The sequence below is a fragment of the Chelonia mydas genome, chromosome 8 (genome assembly GCF_015237465.2).
Source record: "Chelonia mydas isolate rCheMyd1 chromosome 8, rCheMyd1.pri.v2, whole genome shotgun sequence".
NCBI classification, from domain to species: Eukaryota; Metazoa; Chordata; order Testudines; family Cheloniidae; genus Chelonia; species Chelonia mydas.
In genome coordinates this window covers 87,614,407-87,641,947 of record NC_057854.1, presented here as the reverse complement: position 1 = coordinate 87,641,947, position 27,541 = coordinate 87,614,407, and the positions used below count along the sequence as shown (strand labels likewise).

The 27,541-nt window shown below is 45.5% G+C and overlaps 1 protein-coding gene across 1 annotated transcript in view; it reads left to right on the top strand.

Moving 5' to 3' along the window:
- PDE4B (phosphodiesterase 4B) overlaps positions 1-27,541 on the top strand; it is a 396,360-nt gene that overhangs the window by 39,411 nt on the left and 329,408 nt on the right. The window contains exons 2-3 of the mRNA XM_037906917.2: positions 15,509-15,621; positions 25,802-26,037. Of these exons, the coding sequence (XP_037762845.1) occupies positions 15,580-15,621; positions 25,802-26,037 (278 nt within the window). The 5' untranslated portion in view covers positions 15,509-15,579. The remainder of the gene's footprint in view (positions 1-15,508; positions 15,622-25,801; positions 26,038-27,541) is intronic.

The following is a 27,541-nucleotide window of genomic DNA, read 5'->3' as shown; positions in this document are numbered from 1 at the left end:
AGGTCCGTGTTTTCCGCCTCCAGGCCCTGCAGAGGCTCCTTTATAGTGCAGGTAGTTCGACGTGGAGCATATTGGCGCATGCCTTCCTACGCCGCTTCCATGGGCTCCGATATGACCGGCAGCTCTTTTATCTTTGTCCGAGAGGTTTTCCGCGAGACCTCTCCGGGCTGCCGGATTTCTACCAGGACCTCCTCCGGACCTGGAAACTGTTTTCAACGACCAGGTCCGTGGCGGCCATCGTGGGGGCAGATCTCCTCACGGAGCCCCTGCTACACAACCCCCAACTTCGTGTGCAGGCGGCGGAGTCCCGCACGGTGCGCCAGAGGTTGGTCCTGGCGGGAGTTACGAGGGTCGGGGACCTCCTGGACTACGACCGGGGAGACTGGCTGGATCCCCCGACGCTCGCTCGACGCATGGGGCTCTCCAGCCTTCGCACCCCCCGGCGCGTGCTTCAGGAGGTGGAGGCCGCTTTGACCCCCGCCGCTCGGGCTTATGTTAGCCGAGCCTTGCGCGAGGGCGCACCCCGCCCATCCTCTACCCCAGGCCCGCCGGACCTTTCCATCGGGCCCCTACCCTGCCGATCCCAACACACCCCTCATCCTTTCACTGCAAGCCGGCTGCATGAACTGCAACCGGTCGGTTTTCAAGTTGCACCACGGCAATATTTATATACACTCACGCTTCATACCCTTCACGCCCGCACCCTGGTGTCCCGCCCCGATACAAAGTGGCGAGATCTCCTACCACCTTTGGAGGGTGAGCAACCTCGGTGGGCCAGCCTGTACTCCACCTTGGTCCCGAGGCCCGTCGGGGACATCAGTTGGCGGCTCCTTCACGGGGCTGTGAGCACGGGCGTGTTTTTGACACGGTTTACTTCCATCCCGGATACTTGTCCTTTTTGTAATGTGAGGGAAACCCTGGCGCATGTCTATTTAGAGTGTGCCAGATTGCAGCCCCTTTTTCGGCTCCTCACAAATCTTCTATTGCGCTTCTGGCTTCATTTTTCTCCCCACCTCTTCATCTACACACTCCCCATCCGTGGCCCCACCAAGTCGCGGGATCTCCTGGTTAACCTCCTCCTAGCTTTGGCTAAAACAGCCATTTATAAGACCAGAGAGCGGAGGTTGGCTCATGAGGCGTCCTGCGATTGTGGGGCCGTTTTCCGATCCTCAGTACATTCACGCATCCGAGCGGAGTTCCTCTGGGCGGCGTCCACCGACTCCCTTGACACCTTCGAGGAGCGGTGGGCGCTGTCCGGGGTTCTCTGCTCGGTGACCCCGTCCGGTTCCCTCCGCCTGACCCTCTGATTGAGGGATGGAGCGAGGGACGCCAGCCACAGCCGTTAGCTGCTGTGAATACCATCATTATTGTCATCTAGGAGGGGTCTTATAATACATGGGTGTACCCCCCTCCCTCCCAACCACCCACCCCACAGCCGTGCCCATCTTGTCGGGCACTCTCAGGAGAGGGAGGGTCGGTGACCCTGGGCGCGGCACTAGGTAACTCGAGGGGGTGGAAGACCACGAGTGTCGAGGAAGCCCCCCCGCTCTAGGCCACCAGGTAACTCAGGAGGGTGGAAGACCACGAGTGTCGAGGAAGCCCCCCCGCTCTGGGCCTCGGCTAACCTGAACACCTCTCCCTCCTGAAAGCTGTTGTGTTATATCTTTTGATTGCGTTGTTTTGTTGCTAAGTTTTTCTTTATCTTTTTGTAATTTCTGTAATTGTTACAAATAAATTTCTTTTCTGTTTCAAAAAAAAAAAAAAAAAAAAAAAAAAAAACCTTCCCTGTTACCTGACCCAGGGAGAAGGGACCTCCTTCACTTGCTGCTCAGCTATCTGCTTTCTATTCTCTCCTAAAGCCCCCTGGCCTGGGCTTTTCTTACTTTTTGACCCAGCTTCAGTCGTCCCCCCCCGACCAGGCCATACGCTTTTTCTTCGTTTTTTTTTTTTTTTTTTTTTTGATGTTTTTCTGCTGCCGTTTGAGTGCTGGTCGGCTGCCAGCAAGCTGCCAGCCCCCCCACGCCTGCCCTCGGAGGCTGCTACTGCTCCAGCTGAAACCCCTGGAGGGGGGGAGGACTGCCGACCCACTTACCGGAGGAGGGGAGTGGAAGCCCCCAGACCCAGTCGTTTGCTGTTCGTTTGTGGACCTGTAATTAACCGACAAGTTATTTTTTTTTCTTCTTATCTACTTGGCATTTTTGGAATGCTCCAGAAAGCCCGGGAGAGAAGACAGCTGACAGAGGAATCGCCTAGGGAAGCTACAAATCATTGTGGAGGGGGCCGTAAGACTGAGTAACTTTTGAACTGTACTTTCGTGTGGGGGGAGTTTGACTGTGTCTTAACTGCGTTTGTAGGGGCACAGGGAGTGTGGCACGGAGCTGCCCCCCGATCCATCGGTGCCCCCCCCCCAACACTACTACAACCATCATGGCCCCTCCGCCGTCCGTCCCTCCTGGCAACTTGCCATCTGCCTCTGGATTCAGCTGCTTGCTCTGAATTCTGCCGTCCGGACCGGAAACGACAGCCGACCAAACGAGACTCTTTGGACAAACGCGTGTGGTTCCCTTCCCCCCCCCCCCCCCAGACTGCCCACCCCACAGTTTGCCCCTACTACCTGACCCCAACTCCTGTTTTTCCTCACCCTGTCCAGTCCGACCCATTTCCCCCCCCCCCCCCCCCCGCCTGCAGCTCAACAGGGAGAAGTGGTTAATCTGCTTCCCCCTCCCCCCTCCTCCTTCTGGTGTCTCCCCATCTCTCCCCGCTCACGATGGCGGGAAATGAGAGGGGTGAGGCCCCTCTAACAACCTCAGCTGCCCCTCCCCTACCTATCCCCCTGCCCAACCCCCAAGCCTCCCCCCCCACTGCTGCCAAAACACCTGCCACCGCCCCCGCTGGGGCATTGGCAGCAGGAGGCACTGGGGCGACTACTGCCGCTGCTACGCCCACCGCCCTCCTAGATTCTAGGAGAGCCCCCCCGGTTAGCCGGAAAGACCAAGGTGCGAAGAAGGGAAAGGGCCCCGCCACAACCACCAGGCCCTCTATGGCAGGGGCTGCCCCCTCCGCTATGGCCTCGTCGTCGACCATGGCGTCCCTCCCCTCTGTTCCCTCCACCAGCTCTGTGAGTGTCCCTCCCCCGGCCCCCAGGACGTATGCCCAGGTGGTGGCAGCCCCCCGCACGCCTGCCGCCTCGTCATCTCGCCCACCCACCACCTCCGCTACCATCAATAGCGGCCGGGGCCCCTTTCCCTCCATGACCAGGAAGCACGGCGTCCGTTGCCTCCTGGCGCCCGCCTCGCCCCACGTGGAGACATACGTGCAGGCGTTGGCGAGGGTGGTAGGGCCCACGGCTATTGTGGCGGCCTCCAAAATATACGGGAAGGTCGTCTTTTTCTTAGCATCAGAGGCTGCCGCCCAGGAGGCGGTGGAAAAGGGCCTGGTGGTGGGGAGGGTGTTCGTTCCCCTGGAACCGCTAGAGGACCTGGGCATCCGCCTAGTCCTGACCTCCGTCCCTCCTTTTCTACCCAATGCCGCCCTGTTACCCGCTCTCTCCACCCTGGGGAAACCCGTTTCTGTCATCAGCCCTCTCCCGTTAGGCTGCAAGGACCCCACCCTCTGTCACGTCCTTTCATTCCTCCGGCAAGTGCAGCTTCTACCGCTGCCGGCGGCACGTGACGGAGAGCCGCTCGAGGAGTCCTTCCTAGTCCCCTACCAGGGAGCCCGCTATCGGGTCTACTATTCCACAGGAGAGGCCCGGTGCTACCTCTGCCGATCAGCGGGGCATGTCCGAAGAGACTGCCCCTTGGCCCGGCGGGGAGGGGCACCCGAGACCCCTGAGACCCGGCAGGACATTGGCTCCGTCGTTGCCGACGCCCCTGGCCGCCCGGCACCTGGAACCACCTCTCCTCCTGCTCGATCCACCGCTGCTCCCGCCCGGGCCCAAGAGACACCTCCGCTACAACGCGCGGACGAGCGAGGGAGCCTCGCCCTTGCTGTTAACGATCTGGCAGAGCCTATGGAGGAGGGTGCAGCAAAGATATTACCGGGCATAGGAGAGGGCCCGCCCCAAGGGGAACCTCCACGATTTACGAAACTGGTGCCCCGTCTTGCTCCTTAGAACGGACTACAAAATCGTAGCGAAAGCAATCTCGCTGTGGCTAGGGTCCGTGCTGGTGGACATGATCCACCCAGACCAGACCTACACTGTCCCTGGCCGCAGCATTTTTGACAACCTATTTCTAGTCTGAGACCTTTTGGAACTTGGGCGTAGAGATGGTCTGTCATTCGCCCTCCTGTCTCTTGATCAGGAGAAGGCATTCGATAGAGTGGACCATGGGTACCTCCTGGGCACTCTGCAGGCGTTTGGATTCGGACCTCAGTTTGTGAGTTTTCTCCGGGTGCTGTACGCTTTCACGGAGTGTCTGGTTAGGCTCAACTGGACCCTGACCGAACTGGTCAGCTTCGGGCGAGGAGTACGGCAGGGGTGCCCCCTCTCGGGCTAGCTGTACGCTCTGGCGATCGAGCCCTTCCTCTGTCTCCTCCGAAGGAGGTTGACGGGATTGGTGCTGTGGGAGCCGGAGCTGTGACTGGTCCTGTCGGTGTATGCCGATGACGTGCTCCTCGTGGTCCAGGACCCGGACGACTTGGTGCGGGTGGAGGCTTGCCAGGCCATCTATTTGGCAGCCTCCTCCGCCCGAGTCAACTGGATCAAGAGCTCTGGCTTGGCGGTAGGGGACTGGCAGCAGATGAGCTCCCTCCCACCCGTGCTTCAGACCATCCGGTGGAGCACGGGTCCGCTGCTCTACCTAGGCGTTTACCTTTCTGCCACGCACCCTTCTCCGCTGGAGAACTGGCAAAATTTAGAAGGCGGGGTGATAGAGCGGCTCCGGAAATGGACGAGGCTACTCCGTTGTCTCTCCCTCCGAGGGAGAGCGCTGGTGCTTAACCAACTAGTCCTGTCCATGCTCTGGTACCGGTTCAACACCCTGGTCCCGGCCCCGGGTTTCCTGACCAACCTCCGGACATCGATTCTAGAGTTCTTTTGGTCAGGAATGCACTGGGCCCCTGTTGGGGTTCTTCATCTACCCCTGAAGGAAGGAGGACAGGGCCTGAAGTGTCTGCACACTCTCAGGTCCGTGTCCTCCACCTCCAGGCCCTGCAGAGGCTCCTCTATAGTGCAGGTAGTTCGACGTGGAGCATACTAGCGCACGCCTTCCTGCGCTGCTTCCAAGGGCTCCGATACGACCGGCAGCTCTTTTATCTCTGTCTGAGAGGTTTTCTGTGAGACCTCTCTGGGCTGCCGGTCTTCTACCAGGACCTCCTCCGGACCTGGAAACTGTTTTCAATGACCAGGTCCGCAGCGGCCACTGTGGGAGTGGATCTCCTCGCGGAGCCCCTGCTACACAACCCCCAGCTCCGTATGCAGGTGGCGGAGTCCCGCTCGATGCGCCAGAGTTTGGTCCTGGCGGAAGTCACGAGAGTCGGAGACCTCCTGGACTACGACCGGGGAGACTGGCTGGATCCCCTGACGCTCGCTCGGCGCATGGGGCTCTCCAGACCTCGTACCCCCCCCCAATGCGTACTTCAGGAGGTGAAGGCCGTTTTGACGCCCGCTGCTCGGGCTTATCTCAGCCAAGCCCTGCGCGAGGGCGCACCCCGCCCACCCTCTACCCCAGGCCCGCCGGACCTTTCAATTGGGCCCCTACCCCATAGATCCCAACAAACCCCTCACCCTTTCACTGCGAGCCAGCTCCATGAACTGCAGCCGGTCAGCTTCCAAACCGCACCAAGGAAACATCTATACACACTTACGCGTCACACCCTTCACGCCCTCACCCTGGTGTCCCGCCCCGATGCAAAGTGGCAGGACCTCCTGCCACCTTTGGAGGGTGAGCAGCCCCGGTGGGCTAGCCTGTATTCCACCTTGGTCCCGAGGCCCGTCGGGGACATTAGTTGGCAGCTCCTTCACAGAGTTGTGAGCACGGGCATGTTTTTGACGCGGTTCACCCCCATCCAGGATACTTGCCCTTTTTGCAACATGAGGGAAACCCTGGCACACGTATATTTAGAGTGTGCCAGGCTGCAGCCCCTTTTCCGTCTCCTCATGAATATTTTATTATGCTTTTGGCTGCACTTTTCCCCTCACCTTTTTATTTACACACTCCCCATCCGTGGCCCCACAAAGTCACGGGATCTCCTGGTTAACCTCCTCGTAGCCCTAGCTAAAACAGCCATCTATAAAACCAGAGAGAGGAGGTTGGCCAATGAAGCGTCCTGTGACTGTAAGGCCATTTTCCAATCCTCAGTACATTCACGTATCCGGGCGGAGTTCCTCTGGGCGGCGTCCAACGACTCCCTTGACGCCTTCGAGGAGCGGTGGGCGCTGTCCGAGGTTCTCTGCTCGGTGACCCAGTCCGGTTCTCTCCATCTGACCCTTTGATTGAGGGGAAGAGCGAGAGACCCCAGCCCCAGCCATTGCCGCTGTGGATACCATCATCACCGTCACCTAGAAGGGGTCCTATCACACGAGGGTGTACGTCCCACCCCGCAGCCGTGCCCATCTTGTCGGGCACTCTCAGGAGAGGAATAATCGGTGACACTGGGTGTGGCACTAGGTAACTCGAGGGGGTGGAAGATCACGAGTGTCGAGGAAGCCCCCCCGCTCTAGGCCACCAGGTAACTCAGGAGGGTGGAAGACCATGAGTGTCAAGGAAGCCCCCCCGCTCTGGGCCCAGGCTAGCCTGAACACTTCTCCCTCCTGAAGGCTGCTGTGTTATACCTTCCTTTTGCTTTTGTTTTGTTGCATAGTTTTGTTTTTTTCTTTGGTGATTCTTTGTAAGTGTTATGCAAATAAAATTCTTTTCTGCTTAAAAAAAAAAATTGCTCTCCTACAGCCATCTGGCCCAACCCTGTCACACTCCCAATAATTGAATATCTTGGTTTCTGATTATTTTTCTCCTGTTATGTGAGCTTGCATTTTCCCAAATGAAATTTTGGTTATTTCTGTCCTTAATTCCCTGGTTTGTCTTTATTGCAAGGGAATTAGGACAACCCAGAAAAAATACAGACCAGCCGTTTTAACTTTAGTACCCAGAAAGATAACGGAGCAAATCATCAAGAAATCAATTTGCAAAAACACCTAGAAGATAATAAGGTGATAAGCAACAGTCAGCATGGATTTGTCAAGAACAAATCCTGTCAAACCAACCTAATAGCTTTCTTTGACAGAGTTACAAGCCTTGTGGAAGGGAGGAGGCGGTAGATGTGACATATCTTGACTTTAGTAATGCTTTGGATACTGTCTCACATGACCTTTTCATAAAAAAAAAATAGGGAAAGACAGCCTAGATGGAGCTACTATAAGGTGGGTGCATAACTAGTTGGAAAGGAACAATCAATTGCACACATACAAAATAGGAAATGACTGCCTAGGAGGGAGTACTGTGGAAAGGGATCTGGGGGTTATAAAGGATCACAAGCTAAATATGAGTCAATAGTGTAACATTGTTGCCAAAAAAATCCCAGAATAACGTTTGCTTATCATTAGAAGTTTTGTAAGCAAGACATGAGAAGTATTTTAACTCTACTCTGCTGTGATAAGACCTCATCTGGAGTATTGTGTCCTGTTCTGGGCGCCACATTTCAGGAAAGATGTGGACAAATTGGAGAAAGTCCAGAGGAGAGCACCAAAAATGATTAAAGGTCTAGAAAACATGACCTATGAGTGAAGATTGGGTTTGCTTAGTCCGGAGAAGATAAGACTGAGGGGGAGGCATAACAGTTTTCAAGTACGAAAAAGGTTGTTACAAGAAGGAGGGGGAAAATTTGTTCTCTTTAACCTCTGAGGATAGGACAAGAAGCAATAGGTTTAAACTGCAGTAAGGGAGGTTTAGGTTGGACATTAGGAAAAACTTCCCAGCTGTCAGGGTAGTTAAGCACTGGAACAAATTGCCAAAGGGGGTTATGGAATCTGTCATTGGAGGTTTTTAAGATCAGGTTAGGCCAAACACTTGTCCGGAATGGTCTAGTTGTTATTCAGTCCTGCCTTGTATGTAGGGAACTGGACTAGATGACCTATTGGGGTTCCTTCCAGGCCTATGCTTCTATGATTCAAAGCCTCTACAGAGTCTTTGTCTTATTACTTTTGTCTTTAGTGATGTCTGGAGCTTGCACTCTTGATTTTTAAAAACATTTTATATATACGGATTATTTTTTTCAAATATATACAAGTGATTCAGGAATATGGGTTCCAACCCAAATTCTGCAAAGAAATTAAATTAAGGGAACTTCAAGAGACTATCTAAATTAGCAACCAGTTTAATAATTGTCCAAAGACCAAGATGGCTAGGATCCTTCCAAAGGTAATAACCATACAGAAGAGAATAAAAATCCTCACAGAAATATGGTTTTAAAAAAGTGAGCGTTTGTGTTTGAGATTTCCCTATAGCAGATGAGATGGATGTCATCTGCTAACATTTCAGCTACAGAGCCTTTTTCATGCTGTTGCAGTGATGTCTGTCTGACTCTCTCAGCTTATATGAGGGGTTCTCAATTATAAGTGAAGGTTGGTTTTTTTTTTTTTGGTTTTTAAGTATTTAAAAGTATCTCCCAGTGGGCCGGGAGAGAGAGTTAGCTCTTCTCTTCTTTTTTTTTTTTTTTTCTTTTTGTGATTTGATTATTTGTATAAGAAGGGTGTTAATCATCTTGTTGTTTTTTATAAAGAAATTCAAATAAAAATGTGACGTCTTTGGCTTTGCCTAGGAGGGATTCCATCAATTGCACAATCTGTTTAGAGGTTTGTTTTTTTTTTCACCCACTCTTTCCTTTCATTATTAGCTGTTTTGTTTCCCCCTTTGCTGACATTTCAATCACTTCTCATTTTATCAGCACCATACTGAAGCACTAGCCTTGCAGATAAGACAGGAGTTTTTCTTCTTTTTTGACTGTAATGCCTGCTGCTAGCTGGAAATGAATGTGTTGTTGAGAGCTTTATATGACGTACCTTGCCTTTGTCACCTTGAGGAATGAGACACCTGGTGTGGCTCTTAACTGTGGGACGTAACGTGCTCTAAAATGGGACATGGTATTAGCTTATAGTAGTCTTTCTTTTAAGTCACAACATGCTACAATGCTCTGTCAGTGGCCCTCTCAACAATTTAATTTCCATGGCAAAGACAGGGAGAAGTTGTGAGCAGATGGTACAGCAATTTGTTTTACTTTTTTTGTCAGTGGCATACAGAAGAGTTGGGTAAGGTGTATGTGGTGGGTTTTGAAGGAAACTAAGTGAGTAGCTTGAACTTTTTTATTATAATGTAACACTGCTTGTAATAGAATTCAGGGATCTATATAGCGCAGCAATTTAGTTTTAGATCATATTTTCAATCCAAATATGTGGGAAATAAATCTACACAGACACATTTCTATTTTTATGCAGAATAGAAGCCTAATCTCTTACCTACTAGAATGATGGGGAGCCAAAAAGGAACCTAGATAAGTGACATCTCCACAGATTATCCCCCCACCCCTTGTGAAAGCTTTCATTCAGGCTGAGAAGGCTGTAGCTCATTTCACTAAAATACCCATTAAATCTATATTTGTAGAAGCAGTTAACTCTGACAAATGTTCAGTGTTTCCCTTGGCATTGCTTGGAGATGCATATATCCGAATAAAATTGTTCTTACTTATTGCATTTTTCTGTAGAAAAGTCATTGAAGCAGATTCCCTAATTGTGTACACAGACTGATTTTTGCATAACCCTAGGCGAGGTCATTGGTATCGAGACTTTACTAGAGGACCAGATTGTGATGCCAGAACCTCAGTTGCAAGGATGGGCATAAAGCATGGGTACAAGGCCAAAACTGGAGAGTGCTGGCTAGAAAGAATGCATGACTAGTGCAGGTGGAGGGTGTGCTGGTTTAGTGGTTTTGTAGACTGCGTGACCAGAGCAGCTTGTATCGGGCTTGAGTGGAAATATAAAGCTCTGTTCCCAGCAGAAATCCCATTTGACAATAACAGAAAGACTATCTGCCCTCTGTGGAGGTAAATTGTCCTTGTGTTGCAGACGGCTTGTTTTGGCACAAAATGATGTAATTTACACCATCATCACTGCATTTGACTCACTATTTTATTGTGGCATCGCAGGATGTTGTTAGGTTGTTAATGGGGTATGGAGCCTTTCATCTCTAGGCTGCTCATTTAAACCCTGCCCATCTCAGTCGTGACATTGCAGTGCAGTTGAGAGGCAATTGTCAGAATGCTCCAATTTTTGCCATTTTGTCAACACTCGTTCCACAGCTCTAACCCATACTTCATCCTCATTTGCTTATGCTCGGCCTGTATCTTGTGGCCTTCTGTGCCTGTGCAGTACCTCTGCCCTCCTCCCTCTGCCCCCAGCTCTTAGGTGCCTTTTAAAAAGGTTATTTTGCTCTTCCCCTGTGCTGCTGCAGCAAAGAATATAGAACTAATACCTTGCAGCGCTGTGTGGTGGTGCTTGTGCTCTTACAGATGAGGATGTCTGGCATGGATCTGAGGGATTTGAATGTTTTGGCTGATGATGAAGGTGTGTGTGTGTGTGTGTGTGTGTGTGTGTGTGTGTGTGTGATCGATCTCTCTTTTTTACACACACACACACACACACACACACACACACACACACACAAATTTTATTTATATATATAAAACCCTGAAGAGGTGTGGGTGTGAAAGAGATGTCTGAATCCCTACGGGAATTAAAGCAACTGGAAGCATGTGTAGTGCTTGTGTCGCAGCTGGGACTGGTATCAGACCCAGTGACATTGCTGGCACCATATGTTAATGTTCTTTGCAGGGTGATCTACTCTAAAGGGAAAGGATATGCTGCAATGCTTTTCTCATAAAATGAGCAGCAGCTGCGTGAGCATCCAGTCCTTGTAGCATGGTAGGGTAGCTTTCTAGTTCTCTCTGATCAAACACTTCTTGCTCGTTAACCCAAAGGGTTCTCTTTAGAACGAGCCTGATTTTTTCCTATGCATTATTTCTGTAAATGGTGTGGTGGTGGTGTAACCTAAATGGCATTTAATGTGAACACAGTTGTTACACTGTGTTAGAATTTCTATATCTGCCTCTGAACCAGGAAGGAATCTGTTTGAATTGTGAAGTAGTATCGTGCATTTTGAAATAGCCTGTGCATTTTGTCTGAACGTGCATGATACTGAGCAAGTTACAAACACCTAATCCTCAGTGGTTTAATCCTAATTCATATGTGCATGACTTTGGTGGCCCCTGGCACGCAGTTATGGCTTGATACTACATTCTTTTCATGTCTGAACTCCCCCTGACTTCAGTGTAGGATTGGAGCCTTCGTGTATTAAAGTTGAAAGGTATGGGTAGTACCTGAAAGCTTTCACCATCTGAGGGCTGTTTGTTCTTGGTTAAATTCCTCTAAGAGTTGTCTTCACCATAAAAACCACCACCACAACTGGTACTACTTGACCCCTTTACAGGTAGTCTCAACAGAGAGGCCAGTTAATGATTTGTCCGTCAACTCTCCTCTCACCCCAGAGTTAATCTTTCCAAGCCAGGGTAGCGACACATTGACAGTGTGCAGAAGCTTGCACTGCAGCTGTATCTGTTCTGTGAAAAACACCGAGGGTTTTCCTTTTCAGAGCTGTCCCTCTGGCACCTTTTCATGAGCACTCAGTTCATAGTAAGGAAGAGTAAGGTTTTTAACATCTAGTGCCCTGGCCAGATTCCTCGGTGAGTGAATTATTATGTTCTGTCTTCCTCTGCAGTTTCATCTGGTTACTTATTTTTCATTTCTTTTTCTAAACGCCGCTGTGTAGTGCTGCTGGCCCAAAGTGGCTGCAGTGTCTTACCCAAGAGAGGGCTACAGTATAGAAGTGGCTGAAGTTATGCATGCATGCATGCATGCATATATAATATCGAATAGAGCCTTTATATTTGTGAGAGTTACTGTATGAGTTTAAAATGTGAATACAAATATCTCCTTTTACTACTTTTTGTAAGGGCCAGTTTACTCAAACCTGGGATCTTCTGTGATAAACTTCTGAGTAAAGACTTGTTAAAAAACTAAGTAGGAACCACAGGATTTGGCCCTATATTTCTAAGATTGTTACTAGGGCTGTCAATCACAGTTAACTGAAGCGATTAACCAAAAAAAAATTAACTCGATTTAAAAAAAATTAATCGTGATTAATCGCAGTTTTAATCACACTCTTAATAATAGAATACCAATTTAAATTTATTATAAAAATATTTGGATGTTTTCCTACATTTTCAAATACATTGATTTCAATTACAACACAGAATACAACGTGTACAGTGCTCACTTTATATGATTACTTTTGATTACAAATATTTGCACTGTAAACAGGTAAACAAAAGAAACAGCATTTTTCAGTTCATCTCATACAAGTTCTGAAGTGCAATCTCTTTATTGTGAAAGTGCAACTTATAATTGTAGATTTGTATCTGTTACAGAAGTACAATCAAAAACAAAATAATGTAAAATTTCAGAGCCTACAAGTCCACTCAGTCCTACTTCTTGTTAAGCCAATCACTAAGACAAACAAGTTTGTTTACATTTATGGGCGATCATGCTGCCCACGTTTTATTTACAATGTCACCTGAAAGTGAGACCAGGCATTCGCATGGTACTGTTGTAGCCGGCATTGCAAGGCATTCCAGTATACTAAACATTTGTATGCCCCTTCTTGCTTCAACCACCATTCCAAAGGATATGCTTCTATGCTGATGCTGCTTGTTTTTTAAAAAAAAAAAGTTAATTAAATTTGTGACTCAACTCCGTGGGGGAGAATTGTATGTCTCCTGCTCTGTGGTTTTACCCATATTCTGACCCATATTTTGACACATACTAGCCTCAGTTGACGTCCTAGCACATGTTGTTTGATTTAAGAACACTTTCACTACAGATTTGACAAAACGCAAAGAAGGAACCAATGTGAGATTTCTAAAGATAGCTACAGCACTCGACCCAAGGTTTAAGAATCTGAATTGCCTTCCAAAATCTGAGAGAGATGCGGTGTGGAAGAACCCAAACCACTAAAGAAAATCAACCTTCTGTTGGTCGCATCTGACTCAGATGATGAAAATGAATGTGCAGAACCCATTATCAGCATGGAATCGTGTCCTCCAGAATGGTGGTTGAACCAAGAAGGGGCATACAAATGTTTAGTATACTGAAATACTTTGCAATGCCGGCTACAACAGTGCCATGCGAACGCCTGGTCTCACTTTCAGGTGACATTGTAAATAAGAAGCAGTCAGCATTATCTCCTGTAAATGTAAACAAACTTGTTTGACTTTGCGATTGGCTGAACGAGAAGTAGGACTGAGTGGACTTGTAGGTTCTGAAGTGTTACATTATTTTGTTTTTGAATGTAGTTATGTAACAGTAAGGCATTTGATACGGTTCCACATGGGGAATTATTAGCTAAATTGGAAAAGATGGGGATCAATATGAAAATTGAAAGGTGGATAAGGAACTGGTTAAAGGGGAGACTACAACAGGTTACACTGAAAGGTGAACTGTCATGCTGGAAGGAGGTTACTAGTGGAGTTCCTCAGGGATCGGTTTTGGGACCAATCTTATTTAATCTTTTTATTACTGACCTTGGCACAAAAAGTGGGAATGTGCTAATAAAGTTTGCAGATGACACAAAGCTGGGAGGTATTGCCAATACAGAGAGGGACCGGGATATCATACAGGAAGATCTGGATGACCTTGTAAGTAATAGAATGAAATTTAATAGTGAAAAGTGCAAGGTCATGCATTTAGGGATTAATAACAAGAATTTCTGCTATAAACTGGGGACGCATCACTTGGAAGTAACTGAGGAGGAGAAGGACCTCGGAATATTGGTTGATCACAGGATGACTATGAGCTGCCAATGTGATATGGCTGTGAAAAAAGCTAATGCTGTCTTGGGATGCATCAGGCGGGATATTCCAGTAGAGATAATGAGGTGTTAGTACTGTTATACAAGGCACTGGTGAGACCTCATCTGGAATATTGGGTGCAGTTCTGGTCTCCCACGTTTAAGAAGGATGAATTCAAACTGGAACAGGTACAGAGAAGGGCCACTAGGATGATGCGAGGAATGGAATACTTGTCTTATGAAAGGAGACTCAAGGAGCTTGGCTTGTTTAGCCTAACTGAAAGAAGGCTGAGGGGAGATATGATTGCTCTCTTACAAATATATCAGAGGGATAAATAACCAGAGAGGGAGAGGAATTATTTAAGCTCAGTACCAATGTGGACACAAGAACAAATGGATATAAACTGGCCATCAGGAAGTTTAGACTTGAAATTAGACGAAGGTTTCTAACCAGCAGAGGAGTGAAGTTCTGGAACAGCCTTCCAAGGGGAGCAGTGAGGGCAAAAGACATATCTGGCTTCAAGACTAACTTGATAAGTTTATGGAGGGGAAGATATGATGGGATAGCCTAATTTTGGCAATTAATTTGATCTTTGACTATTAGCAGTAGATATGCCCAAGGGGATGATGCCTGTGATGGGATGTTGGATGGGGTGGGATCTGAGTTACTACAGAGAATACTTTCCTGGGTGTCTGGCTGGTGAGTCTTGCCCACATGCTCAGGGTTCAGCTGATCACCATATTTGGGATTGGGAAGGAATTTTCCTTCAGGGCAGATTGACGGAGGCCTGGGGGTTTTTCGCCTTCCTCTGCAGCATGGGGCTTGGGTCACTTGGTGGACGATTCTCTGCACCTTGAAGTCTTTAAACCACAATTTGAAGACTTCAATAGCTCGGAGATAGGTTAGGGGTTTGTTACAGGAATGGGTGGGTGAGATTCTGTGGCCTTTGTCGTTCAGGTGGTCAGACTAGACGATCATAATGGTCCCTTCTGACCTTAAAGTCTATGATTCTAAGAACAGATACAAATCTACATTTATAAGTTGCACTTTCACAATAAAGAGATTGTACTACAGTACTTGTATGAGGTGAATTGAAAAATACTATTTCTTTTGGTTATCTTTTTTACAGTCCAAATATTTGTAATAAAAATAATCCTATAAAGTGAGCACTGTACACTTTGTATTGTGTTGTAATTGAAATCAATATATTTGAAAATGTAGAAAAACATCCAAAAATATTTAAATAAATGGTATTCTATTATTGTTTAACAGAGCAATTAAAACTGTGATTAATAGTGATTATTTTTTAATCTTGTGATTTATTGTGATTAATTTTTTTAATTGTTTGACAGCCCTAGTTGTTACAAAGCTCATATTCCCAAACATTGAGAATACTGATTTTTTTTTAAAAGAATTCTCAATACTAATTAAATTATTTTGCAAATGGAATGTTACACTTTTATGTAATTACACACTTGGGCTCCTTGTGCTTGGACTTCTGCTGCAAAGCACTTTATGAAAACACTCTGTTAGCTGTAAGCTAGCTAACCATGTTATCAATCAACTACATAGCTTATTACTCAAGAATACAAAGGCTTCCCACTTTTTCTTGTAGGTTTACTGTCGGGGAGAAATTGGATTGAACAAGAGTGGTTGGCACGAATAGGTGCATTTTTCATCTCTATAATGAAGAAAAGCAGAAGTGACATGACGGTTACAGCAAATGACGTAAGTTTAAAAAAGTCAAGGTTTATTTATTCCAGTATATTTTTTTTCAGAACAGAACAGCCTGGTTCTCCTTTCATATAGGTTGGCTTTACACTGGAATTGCTCCTAGAGTTACTGACTTCCTTGGATTCAGAGTAGCAGCCGTGTTAGTCTGTATCTGCAAAAAGAAAAGGAGTACTCGTGGCACCTTAGAGACTAACAAATTTATTTTGAGCATAAGCTTTCGTGAGCTACAGCTCACTTCATTGGATGCATGCACTCCTAAATTATGGCAGTGTAAATGAGAGAAAAGTAAGGTCCATTGATTAAAAAATCATCATGTAAACTCTTTCCCATTGCTAATGCAGAGTGTGTGCTTGAACATTATACTTCATTAAACTGTAAGAGAGAGATGGACCTGAGCCCAACCACAAACTTTGAGGAAGATCTGATCTGGATCCACACTTTGTGGATTTGCTGTAATTATATATTTATAAGCATTTTTACAACACTTAAGACTGTGGTTTCTTAACACCCCATGTGCTGATGTGTTAATCCATCACTCCTCTTGCCACACTAATCCTTTATTAATTAAATTCCAGTTCCTATTCTCAGGAGAAATGCATCAGTTTGTAATGATGGCAATGATCATCACAGCAGTAATTGCTTTGTTTGTTACAGCTTAGGATCTTTAAAAATGGAAAATCATCTTCTCCCAGAATATATGTAACAGTGTTACATTTTCAGTATCATGCCAGCACTTTTAATACCATCAGCAGCCATTCTTTAATATTCTCCTAATGTAGTGTGTTTGGGTTTGTGTGTATGTGTTATATATAATGGTTCATTAGCATTGTCCTTGAGACAGCCAATTCTCCAATAAATATTAATTGGAAAGGGTAATTTTAATATGTGTTTATTCTCTCTCTTTTTTTATAAACATATAAACACATATTAAAATTACCCTTTCCAATTATATATATATATTAAAATGACCCTCTCTGAAGATAGTATCTGTTGGGAAACAGGCTGCCGTTGGGACAATGCAAATAAGGTACAGAACCTTTCACCTGTAGGTCACCAGTTTGAATCAATGGATAAATGTTTCCATATAATGAATGTTTGGTAACCCCTTATATAAGATGAGTTTGATAGGTTTCAGTTCCTGGTCCCGCATCACAAATTCTCCACCATGCTATATAGCTCTGCACTAATTGGCAACTCATTAAAGAGGCCAAGAACTGTATGGATCTTGGTGACTGAACTGCCTCTGCCATGCACAAAAGAATCTCCCTCTCCACTCTACATCAGAGGTGAAGCAAAGGAGTTGACAGAGGAGTGTGTCTGGAGCCTGCCCTTCAGTGGCTCTGTCAAGTCTTGTCAAGCCCAATGCCTTTTGTCAGGTAACTTCACCTGTATTCCTCCCTCTGTGGTTTAGTCCAGGAATGCCCAATCAGGACTCCCGCCATCACTAGTCTCTAGGCAGGGACCCTTGTCCCACTCCCCTCTGACAGGGGGTTTTGAAATCAGTGTGGTCAATTCTGGTCAATTCTGTGTCTTGCTTTCTCTCCGAGGGATAGGAACAGTGTATCGCCAGCATTTACAAGTTATCACAGCACTTTCTAAGCAAGCACTGTTATTCTTAATGTGAAAGCTTTACAGAGAAAATGTATTAAAACAATAAAGAGATTTAAACACCCAGTAAACATATGAGGAGTCACCCATCAGTCTTATAGGGCCCTAGTAGGCCTAAGTCTTTCCAACCCTTCTGCAAGAGTTGTGGGGTGTCCTCTTGGACAAAAGATGCTGTCTATTTGCTGGATCATCAAGAAAGACTTTGTCCCTAACAGTAGTGGAGTCAGATACCATACTGTGTCCTCCTGCCGTACCTGGTCCATTTCAAAAGCATGTACAGCCTCTTCTTAAAGCGAGGAAATAATATGGAGTCTGTGCCATCCAGCAGACAGGTACATGGGGTCTGGCTCCACCTACTAGATTATGTTTTGCTGGTGCAATTTTTCTGTATTGAGCTGAAGTTGATGATGCTTCTCACTCATGCTGATGCTGCTTCTCCTGATTTGTACTCTCTTGCTCCTAAGCTGCAAGCATCTGGGCTTCCAGGTGCAATCTTTCCCTCTGCAGACACAGATTCTCTTGCTCTAACTGTCCATGATCCCAGTTGCAGTGGTGTATTTGATCTGGATGGAGCATGGCTGCTGCATATGCCAGCCTCTTCCCGGTTTCCATCCCGCTCAAGATTTCCCCTGCCTGCTGGACTCTCTGCCAATGGCTGGATGTTGCTTGGGATCCTGGACCATCATTCGTTTTCTGGTCCTCAGAGTAGAGCTGGTCAATGAGCTGTGCCTTTGAGCTCTTCAGTGTTGAGCTGTTTTTTCAGCATGTCTCAGCCATTTGCCTTTTTTCAGCTTTTCATAACTCATTTTCTTTTCACTATACCTTCTCCTCAAAAAACCTGAGATTTTTCACTGTGCTTTTCCCTTCTACAGTACTTGCTGTCACTGTTTTTGGCACTTTGACAGTTCACCACTGTCCTAGATCGTACACACCAACACCATATATGTCACAGTTTCAGGGTTGACTGCATCTTTGACCCACCTGCCTGGTCTTCCTTGAGGGCACCTGCTTAAAGCTTAAGCTTCTCAGCCATCACTTGTCTTGGGACGGAGATCCATGTCTTTCTCCCTTCAGACTGGGTTTAGGCTTGCACCTCACTGTGATATCCCAGCAGGTATGACCAGAGTTCAGCACCAGGGATTTACTCTTTCTCTAGTGGCTAGAACAGTGTACACCAGCTACCAACCAACCTTTACAAAACTACATTTATTTGTAGGAAAAAAGCATTACAGAGAAAACATATATGAATTAAATAACCTACATACATGCTAAAAGCTTACCAGAGGTCACCCTCAACCCTGACATAGGGCTCTAGTAGGTGTCGGTCTTTCAAACCCAACAACTGGGTTTTCCCCATTGGTCCCAAGTTCATGTCAGTTTTTAGATCAGGAACCAGACCCCCATGGCACAGTTCAGCTATTTCTTCATACAGCCTGGGCCTTTGATCGCCAGTCTCCTGGAGCAAGTTACACAAGTGAGTGGCCCTTTCCTGAGGGCATAGTTTCAAAAGGCTGGGTTCTTGCATAACTGTGGCTGTGTAATTTGCATTAACCCTCTCAAGTGGATTTCCTGGGGAATCCCTGAACACTTATTATCCCAAGAGTCCATGCTTGTCTGGCACATTTCAACATAGTTGTTTGAGTTTCTTACACTTCCCAGGTCTCTCATCTATCAATTCACTGCACCCAGAACAGAAGTAGGTATTAGCAAGGGTTGCTGTCTGGCACCCTCAGGAGACCCACTGATTTAATTCCTGGACAAAGCATCGGTGACTGAGTTTGTATTCCCTTTAACATAAATTACTTCCACATCATAATCTTGGAGTACGAGGCTCCATCTTAGCAACTTGACATTCATCTGTTTCATTTGATGCAACCAGGTGAGTAGTGAGTGGTCTGTATATACAGTGAAGTGTTGTCCAAAAAGATAAGGCTGAAATTTGCTGAGGGCCCATACCACTGCAAAATATTCTTTTTCAACTGTTGTGTAGTTTTGCACTCGGGGAAGTGATTTCTTGCTAAGATTCATTGGGATGTGTCTTCCCTTTTCTTATAATTTGCATTAGCCCAGTCCCAAGCCCTGTATCAGAGGTGTTTGTAAAAACCATAAATGGTTTGTCAAAGACTGGGCTTATCAGAACTGGGTCTTGGGCTTCCTACAGTTCACAGACAAAGGTAAGGCTGCCCTGATTCCCCTTTCCCATCATAGAGGAACCCTTTCAGAGAGTTGCTATGGACATTGTGTGGCCCCTTAGCAAAGTTACCTGGAGAAGGAAAAAGTATATTCTAGTAGTAATAGGTTGTGTCCTGCTATCCAGAGCAGTAGCTCTGAGGCAGACAAGGTGGCTGACACTTTGCTAAAAATATTTAACTGGGTGGGTTTTCCCCATGAGGTTTGGACTGATCAGAGTCAAACTTTGTCTGCCCTACATAAAGGGCTATGGGAGAAATGTGAGGTTCAACACTTCTGGTCATCTCCCTACCAGCCCAGAGTAACAGGCTGGTTGAGAGATTTAATGGAATCCTTGAAATGATGTTGAAAATGTTTGTGGATCAACACGTCAGTGATTGGGATAAATGTTTACCTTACCTGTTGTTTGTCTGTTGGGAGATTCCCCAGCAAACCCACTTAACTTACTGTCCCAAAAGTCCATGTCTCACTGGTACATTTCAGTATAGTCATTTGAACTCCTTATGCTTACCAGGTCTTACATCTGTCTCACCTTTCACCAGCACTAAATCCACACATCTCTTTTTAAGCTGAAGTTTATGGTTCTGTAGAGAACTGACCAGAAAATGGAATTCTCTTCTCACAAAAAAATCACATTTTTTGAAACTTTTTAAATCCCTTGTGGGGGCAAAAAATCAAAAACACAAAATATTTTCACAGGAAGGGATTTCCAGAAAATTTCCATTTTGGAAGAATCAAAACAGAGTTCTTGTGTTTGCTGGCTCTTGAATGGGCTCATTGGCTCTGCAGGAGTCTGGAGAAGCAGGTAGCTGGGGAGTTGGGCAGCCAGGAGCTAGCTGTCCAGGGAGTCAGCCAGGCACGAAGCCACCGAGTAGCTTGGGGAGAGTGGCCAGCTAGAGAGTGGACCACCAGGGTAGCTTGGTAAGCCAGTCGAGTGAGGAGCAGACCAGTCTGGTGAGCCTGGCAGCCCACCAGGTGAGGACCAGGAGAGCCCAGTCTGCCAGCTTGGTGCGCTGCTGGGAAGCAAGCAGGGGAGCGTGTCTGGTTGCCAGAAAACTGGGGACCCTCAGGAGCCATGGATTCCAGGAGACCACCTGCCTGCCCAGTTTCCATCAAAATTTTCATCCAGCTATAGCAGGGGTGGCCAACCTGAGCCTGAGAAGGAGCCAGAATTTACCAATGTACATTGCCAAAGAGCCACAGTAATACGTCAGCAGCCCCCTGTCTGCTCCGACACCCCCCCCACCCCCCCTGCTCCCAGCGGCTGGCAGCCCGGCCGATCAGCGCCTCCCCCTCCCTCCCTGCACCGCCCAATCAGCTGTTTTGTGGCATGCCGGAGGCTCGGGGGGGAGGGAGTGGGAGGAGCGAAGGCACTGCAGACTTGGGGGCGGGAAGGGATGGAGTTGGGGCCGGGCCTGCGGCAGAGCCAGGGGTTGAGCAGTGAGCACCCCCCCTGACACATTGGAAAGTTGGCGCCTGTAGCTCCAGCCCCGGAGTCGGTGCCTATACAAGGAGCTGCGTATTAACTTCTGAAGAGCTGCATGTGGCTCCAGAGCCACAGGTTGGCTACCCCTGAGCTATAGGTATTTGCAAATCTCTTACTTAAATTATCATATGCAAAACTGTATAAAACTAGGCAGTTATAAAAAGATGAATGTAGAAATCTAACTTTAGCTGCCCATTTAAAAATGAAATCTTGGCCATTTTGCTCTATTGTATTGAGCTAAATGCATTTTATAAAATGGGAATTCCATCTTAAATGTACACCCAACAATGAACCTTTGTGGTTTGTAGAAGGAAGAATCTATCTGTTTCAGTGACTTTTGCAGGATAAATTAACTGAGGCTTGATGTAAAGTTGGGGAATTTAAATCTGTCTTTGACGGGGAGAAAGGTATGATATTTCTGCAGGGTTTTTTTTAAATTTTTAGAATTTTCTCAACTAAACTATTAATTTATGTGGTCTAAATTCCCCAACTTTATATCAAGGCTCAGTATTATTCATGTGAGTGAGAGTTTCAGGCTCCAGGACCTACATGCCTGTTACTTTTATTTGTCCAAAGTACAATTGACAAATGTCAAAAGGCAAGGCTGTATCAATAAAACAACCCTAAGAAGTTAATCTTTCTTATATTAACTTTCTCCGCAGAGGGACGAACATTTGATCCAATCTATCTAAGCCGAACTTCATAGTCAAATACAAGTTGCAGATGTATTTTAATCCTATCCTACAAAGAAATTAACAGAAATAATATTTTAAATTCTCCTATCTTTATCCATGCGAATGCCATTCCTTAATCTGTTAGGAGTCCCATTGAGTTCAGATGGACTACTTGTGGAGTAAAGTACTACTCAAGGTAAAGATGACCCAAGAATCTGACCCAGGTGTTTGACAACATGAATAGGTTTAAACTTCTAGTTTTTAAAATATGATCTGAAACAAGCAGCAAGTGGCATTGGCTGAGATTGGTCATTTCATTTTTATCTTGCATTTGACTTTGTTTTCTGAAATGGCTCCTAATTTATCAGTATAGTCAAGAAGTGCTGGGGTGATGGTGCCTGGATTGCTCAGATATAACCACATATTGCCTGCATTGCATACATAACTAATTTACATTCTTGCTGTAACATTTCTATTCAGTGTAACGGTTGGTTCTACCCTATTTTAGCTGCACCTTTTCTCTGTGTTAGCAAGATAATTCTGAAACAAAATCTGAATCCTTCACATGCCATCAGAGGTCAGTTAGGGCATTAACAACTCCAATTCCATAAAAAGCTTCCAGGCAGCCTCTTGTAGGGTTGTCTTGTGGTCACCCATCTGTGAGACTCTTTGTCTGTGATAAGATCAGTGAATTGTTCTTGGTTTTGTTTTTTAAATTTATACTGTTAGGGGAGAGAGTGGTGTGTATCTAGGGCCTTACCAAATTCCATGAAAAATGGGTCATGGACCGTGAACCCCCCCCCCCACCCCGGTGAAATCTTTTGTGTGCTTTTACCCTATACTATACAGATTTCATGGGCGAGACCAGTGTTTCTCAATTTAGGGGTCCTGACCCAAAAGGGAGTGGGGTGTGAGTGTGTGTGAGAGAGAGAAAAAAGGTTGGGGGGGGGTGTCGGGTCACAGTATTGCCACCCTTACTTCTGCACTGCCTTCAGAGCTGGGTGGCTGGAGACTGGCTGTAATTGGCCGGGAGCCCAGATCTGAAGGCAGAACCACTGCCAGCAACAGCGCAGAAGTAAGAGTGGCAATACCATACCAGGCCATCCTTATTTCTGTGCTGCTGCTGGTGGCGGCTCTGCCTTCAGAGCTGGGCTCCTGGCCAGCCACCGCCGCTCTCCAGCTGCCCAGCTCCAAAGGCACCGCTGCCATCAGCAGCAGTGCAGAAGTAAGGGTAGCAGTACTGAAACCTTGTGACGCCCCTACAACTTCGTTTTGTGTTAGGACCCCTAAAATTACACCACTGTGAATTTTCAGATTTAAATAGCTGAAATCATGAAATTTATGATTTTTAAAATCCTATGACCATGAAAATGACCAAAATGGATTGTGAATTTGGTAGGGCCCTATGTATAACTGTACCAACACTTGTTTCTTTGGCATCTTATAAAAGGCCCATCTCTTTCTTTCACATACTGTCAAACTTGCAGTCTAAGAGCTGCCAGCATTATGAAGCTATCTCTTAGGAATAATATATTGAATTTTGAAGCACCACTAACTTTGAGTGCAAGTTTTGAAGGGTGCATAACTGGGTGAGTAGGATATGGGAGTATCACTTTCTAAAACAAGTGATACAAGTTCAAAACTTTTAAATAGATAGTTAACCCTCTTGGAGTCTACTCGATTTAAAATGTGTTGTATTGTCCTTCAGAAATAGTGCACTGGCAACCATCATCAGTGCTCCTAAAGGAATTAGCCAGGATGGGATCTGTTGCATCCTGGGACCAATATGTTCATGGTAGATATTATGAGGTGATGAGTCATTCTTCGACTACAGCCTGAATAAGCCTCATGTGGGGTTGAGTTATTCCTGCATTGTGCTTCAGCCAATCCACAAGCCTGGGGCTGGTCTGGTGACTCTCAGAGCAGATATATAAGCTTCACAGGAGAAACCTCTGCTTATTCTGCTCAGTGTCACTTCATGGCTTGGAACTCTGCTCTGCCTGATAGTGGTGACAGATTCCACTGGCCTCAGCCTGCTCCAGCCCCGCTCTTGCTCTAGTCTTGTCTCTGGTCCTGCTCCAGCCTTGTTCTGGGTCCAGCCTAGCTCCCAGCCCTACTGTTGTCTTCTTCTAGCCCTGCTTTTGACTCCTGGTTCCAGCTCCAACCCTTGGTTCCGACCACTGGGCATGACCACGGCTGCTCCAGTCACTAGACATAACCTTCCTTGCCTTGGTTTTGACAGATATAGCACTTAACAAACGGACTGTCAAATTGTGCACCAATTTCATCTCTTGGTGTAGCACTCTGTAAAGCACATTGCAGTCCTCTAATCTGTAAGAGTGAGGGTATTGAGGTCGACATCTGAAACAAATTGTCAAAATATCCCGGGTTGTTGCAGATCAGGGGTGGGAGAAGCTGTCATGGCTATGGCTACTCTGATTTTTCTAATGGTAGCTGGAAATTCAACTATATTGTTATTTTGAGTAACAAAAGGCAGGTCTGCACCTTCAGATGAAGGTGCCGGTATAACCAATGCCATATTTCTAGGTTGCCTCAACATTGCTCCAGCCTTATGCAGTTTGAGAATCACCCTGTTTTCTCTCATGCTTACCCCCATCTGAACCAGACACTGCTTAAGACAATTGACTCCGCTGGATGTTTGATAAAATGAAGGCATAGAGCATCCTGAAAACACCACAGACAATGTCTCCTCACTAAGTCTCAGCGGCCCTATCTAGATGTTAAATAAGAGGAGAGAGAAGATGGACCCAACATGAAAGTACACTCCGGGAGGAAGAGCAATTGCCCAATAACAACCTTCTGAGAGCAAGAATTGAACAGTCAAGAAAGGCATGTTAAGAGCACTCTGTGATTAGTATAACCTAGAGTGCCTGGCAGGCTACAGTTACCATGAGCATTGGTCACGTGCACTGCTTTATAGAATCTTAAGAAACTGATCATGCAGAAAATTAGATTCTGGAAGAGATGTCTGGAAACTTTGAGATGGGGTTTTGTGTATGGTGGCAGATACTATCGATATGCCTTCGGTAAAGCAATTCCTTCATTAAAACAATTCACATTTTTGGACCGGTGTGATTATGTGATTGCCTTTCACTTTAGATGTGAAGATTTCACAGAACAATTAGCTACCCAGACTTTGTTTATAGTGCATGTCTTTGCCTTCTGAACGGGTAATTGAAAAATCTTAGTGGAACTTACTGGCATGATGAAAAGGGAGCCTCTTGCAGGCCAAGTACCATCAGTTTCTGCACACAGGGGAATAGCATCATCTGACTTGTTTTCCTCAAAGTTTATAAGAAGTAGAGATGGATGTGAACCAAAGTCATAGCTCTAAATACTCCTAAACATTGGAAAGGTTCAAAATTTGAACATATTTTCCATGTTTTGCAGTTGGTTCCATTTATGATATATTGAATCAAAACCTCAGATCAGGATGCCCTGGAACTTTTGAGGTGTTCCAGATTTTGAGCCAGATCTGAACTGTAAGATTCAGGCTGATCTCTAATACAGAAGTACTTCTGGCTCGGCTGTGGGAGGAATGGGATCTAGCTTCCAGGACTTGGTGATGTTTTGGAATAAAACCAGTAAAAGTTGAGAACAATACTACTTGCCTGATCAGACACTTTCTCTTTAGGGCTGTTCACTTAAGGTACCTCAGCTGGGAATTTGTCCCAAGTAGTAGATCTTGGATGATTCAGACTATATCATAGCACGAACTCTGTGGTCTCTATCTTCACCAGTTGGTATGAATAGGGCAAAACCTGATGAGCTGTGATGATTCACAGAAAAGGGAGGCAATTCATGAATTTGTGGCGTGTGAGAAAGGAGTGGTATTTTGCATGAATGCTGAATGTACTATTCAGAGGAAAAGTTTAAATTTTGAAAGTTTGCCATGTGATGTGGACTATTCAGCTGAGGATCATTCCTGCTCAGCTTCAGCCTGTGGAACTGGAGGATTGATTCCAATTTGTAAATATTATGAAATTCACAGCTGTGAAGTTGCAAATGGTCACAAAACTTTATAATATGGCAGTAGTAAAATTTCTCCAGAAGCTAAGAATAAAGATTTATTTTGTGAGTAGTTCAACTCCCCAAATACTAAACATTTATGACAGTAAATTAATTGCTGATATTCTTTCTTTGTGAAAAAAATGTATTTGCATAACTTCTTCAATGACTTTTCTTTCTTTTTCAGATTGCTAAAGATTACTTAGAATGTGGCCTGAGTAAGTCTTATAGTACATCTAGTAATATGCTCGGCATAGATCTCTGGAGAGGAAGAAGGTGTTGCTCATGTAATTTGCAGTTACCACCATTGTCCCACAGACAAAGTGAAAGAGCTAAGACACCTGACAGAGACATCCTTTCTAGACCAACAACTTTGCCTTTGCTGACTCCACCAAGTATTGCCATCACCACTTACCAGGACAGGTAAATTGTTTCAGATTCTTAAAATTCTGTCTTTTTTTTTTTTTAACAAGCCCTGAAGATGTTACTCTATAAATGGGAGAGGGAGGGATATAGTGGTTAAAATACTAAAGTCAACATTTACCAACCAGTACCACGTTATGGTATCGCAGGTAGATTAGGAAATAACTGCAGTACAACAGTGTGGAATTTTGACTTTGTAGTGGTGAAAGCTGTAAGAAGTTAACTGATGAAATTACTAACTTATATTACACTCTGTGGTCTGAACAAATATAAAAATTTTCCTTTGGTTAAAATTTAGAGGATTAGTTAAAAATGCTTATAAATATGGAAGTGCAAAATTGTCTGATGTGCGTTAGAAATGACCTACAGAAGTTATTCATGGAAGCAGTAGGATCTTTCTGTTTTTGAGGTATCTTAAGAGACTTTGAAATCCAACATTAGTGAACTTGTCAATGGAACATAAAATTAAAGTCACCCTTAGTCAAAGCCTCTTATCTTTATAGCCTCCTGTCTATTTTTTTAACCTACTTTATAATGCAAGTTTCTATTTCTTCCCATATGCTCAGTATGATGTGATTTAGAATCTAGTCATGTGATGGGAAGTTGTGTGTGGGGGGTATCACTCTGGAAATAGGTATGCCAGTTATAAATTAATGCTTTATTACTTGTGTAACTAACAAAATCTCTGTTGGGAGGTAGATACCAAACTAAGTAGGTGTCTCTACTTAGCTAGAACCAGGCTTGAGATTTAAAGGATGTGCTCTAACTCCTTGGTAAGGTGGAGGAACAATGTATGAGAATATCCCAGGATAGCTGTCAAAGCTGCACATGAAGGAGGATTATGATGTCAAGTCTCATAGCTGCTCCCTAATAGTATTCAGGAAAGGAAGGCTGACCGTTGGAAGTGTCCATAATGAGCTAGATAGACATACTAGAGATGTGTGGGGAGTCTGAGTCAGTCATGAAATTGATTAGTTTTTGAGTTAGTTTTGGGTCTAAGGAGCCAGCTGAGTTTCTTGCATTCAGATTTATTTGTGACCTCTGTTTACCTTCTGTTTTCCTTTTTTTGTTTTTTATATTGCTCATTTACCCACTGAGTTCCAGTCTGGTGGAGTACCATATACCCTGTGATATTCACATAGTGTTACTAATTTTTAAAATCTAACTTAAAACATAGATGGGTTAGAAATGTTGATGTTGTCTGATGAAAACTGTTGGCCTACTCTGGAGTGTATGTTATAGCTTTCAGGTTTGCAAAAGTGTGAGTCAAGGAGGATTATAGAATCTAAGCCTTCACATGGAGCTGCAGGGGATGTTTCTCTGCTGTACCTTACAAATTGAACTATCAATGATTCATCTACCCATTATTGCATCTCCACTTCCATTATAAAGCCCTCTTTTCACATGCTTGTACTTTCTCAAAAATGTTTGTCAAACTCTCTATACTTGGTCTCAGCCAAAGGATGAAGGTTGTTAATTTTCCAACCACCACACGATATACACA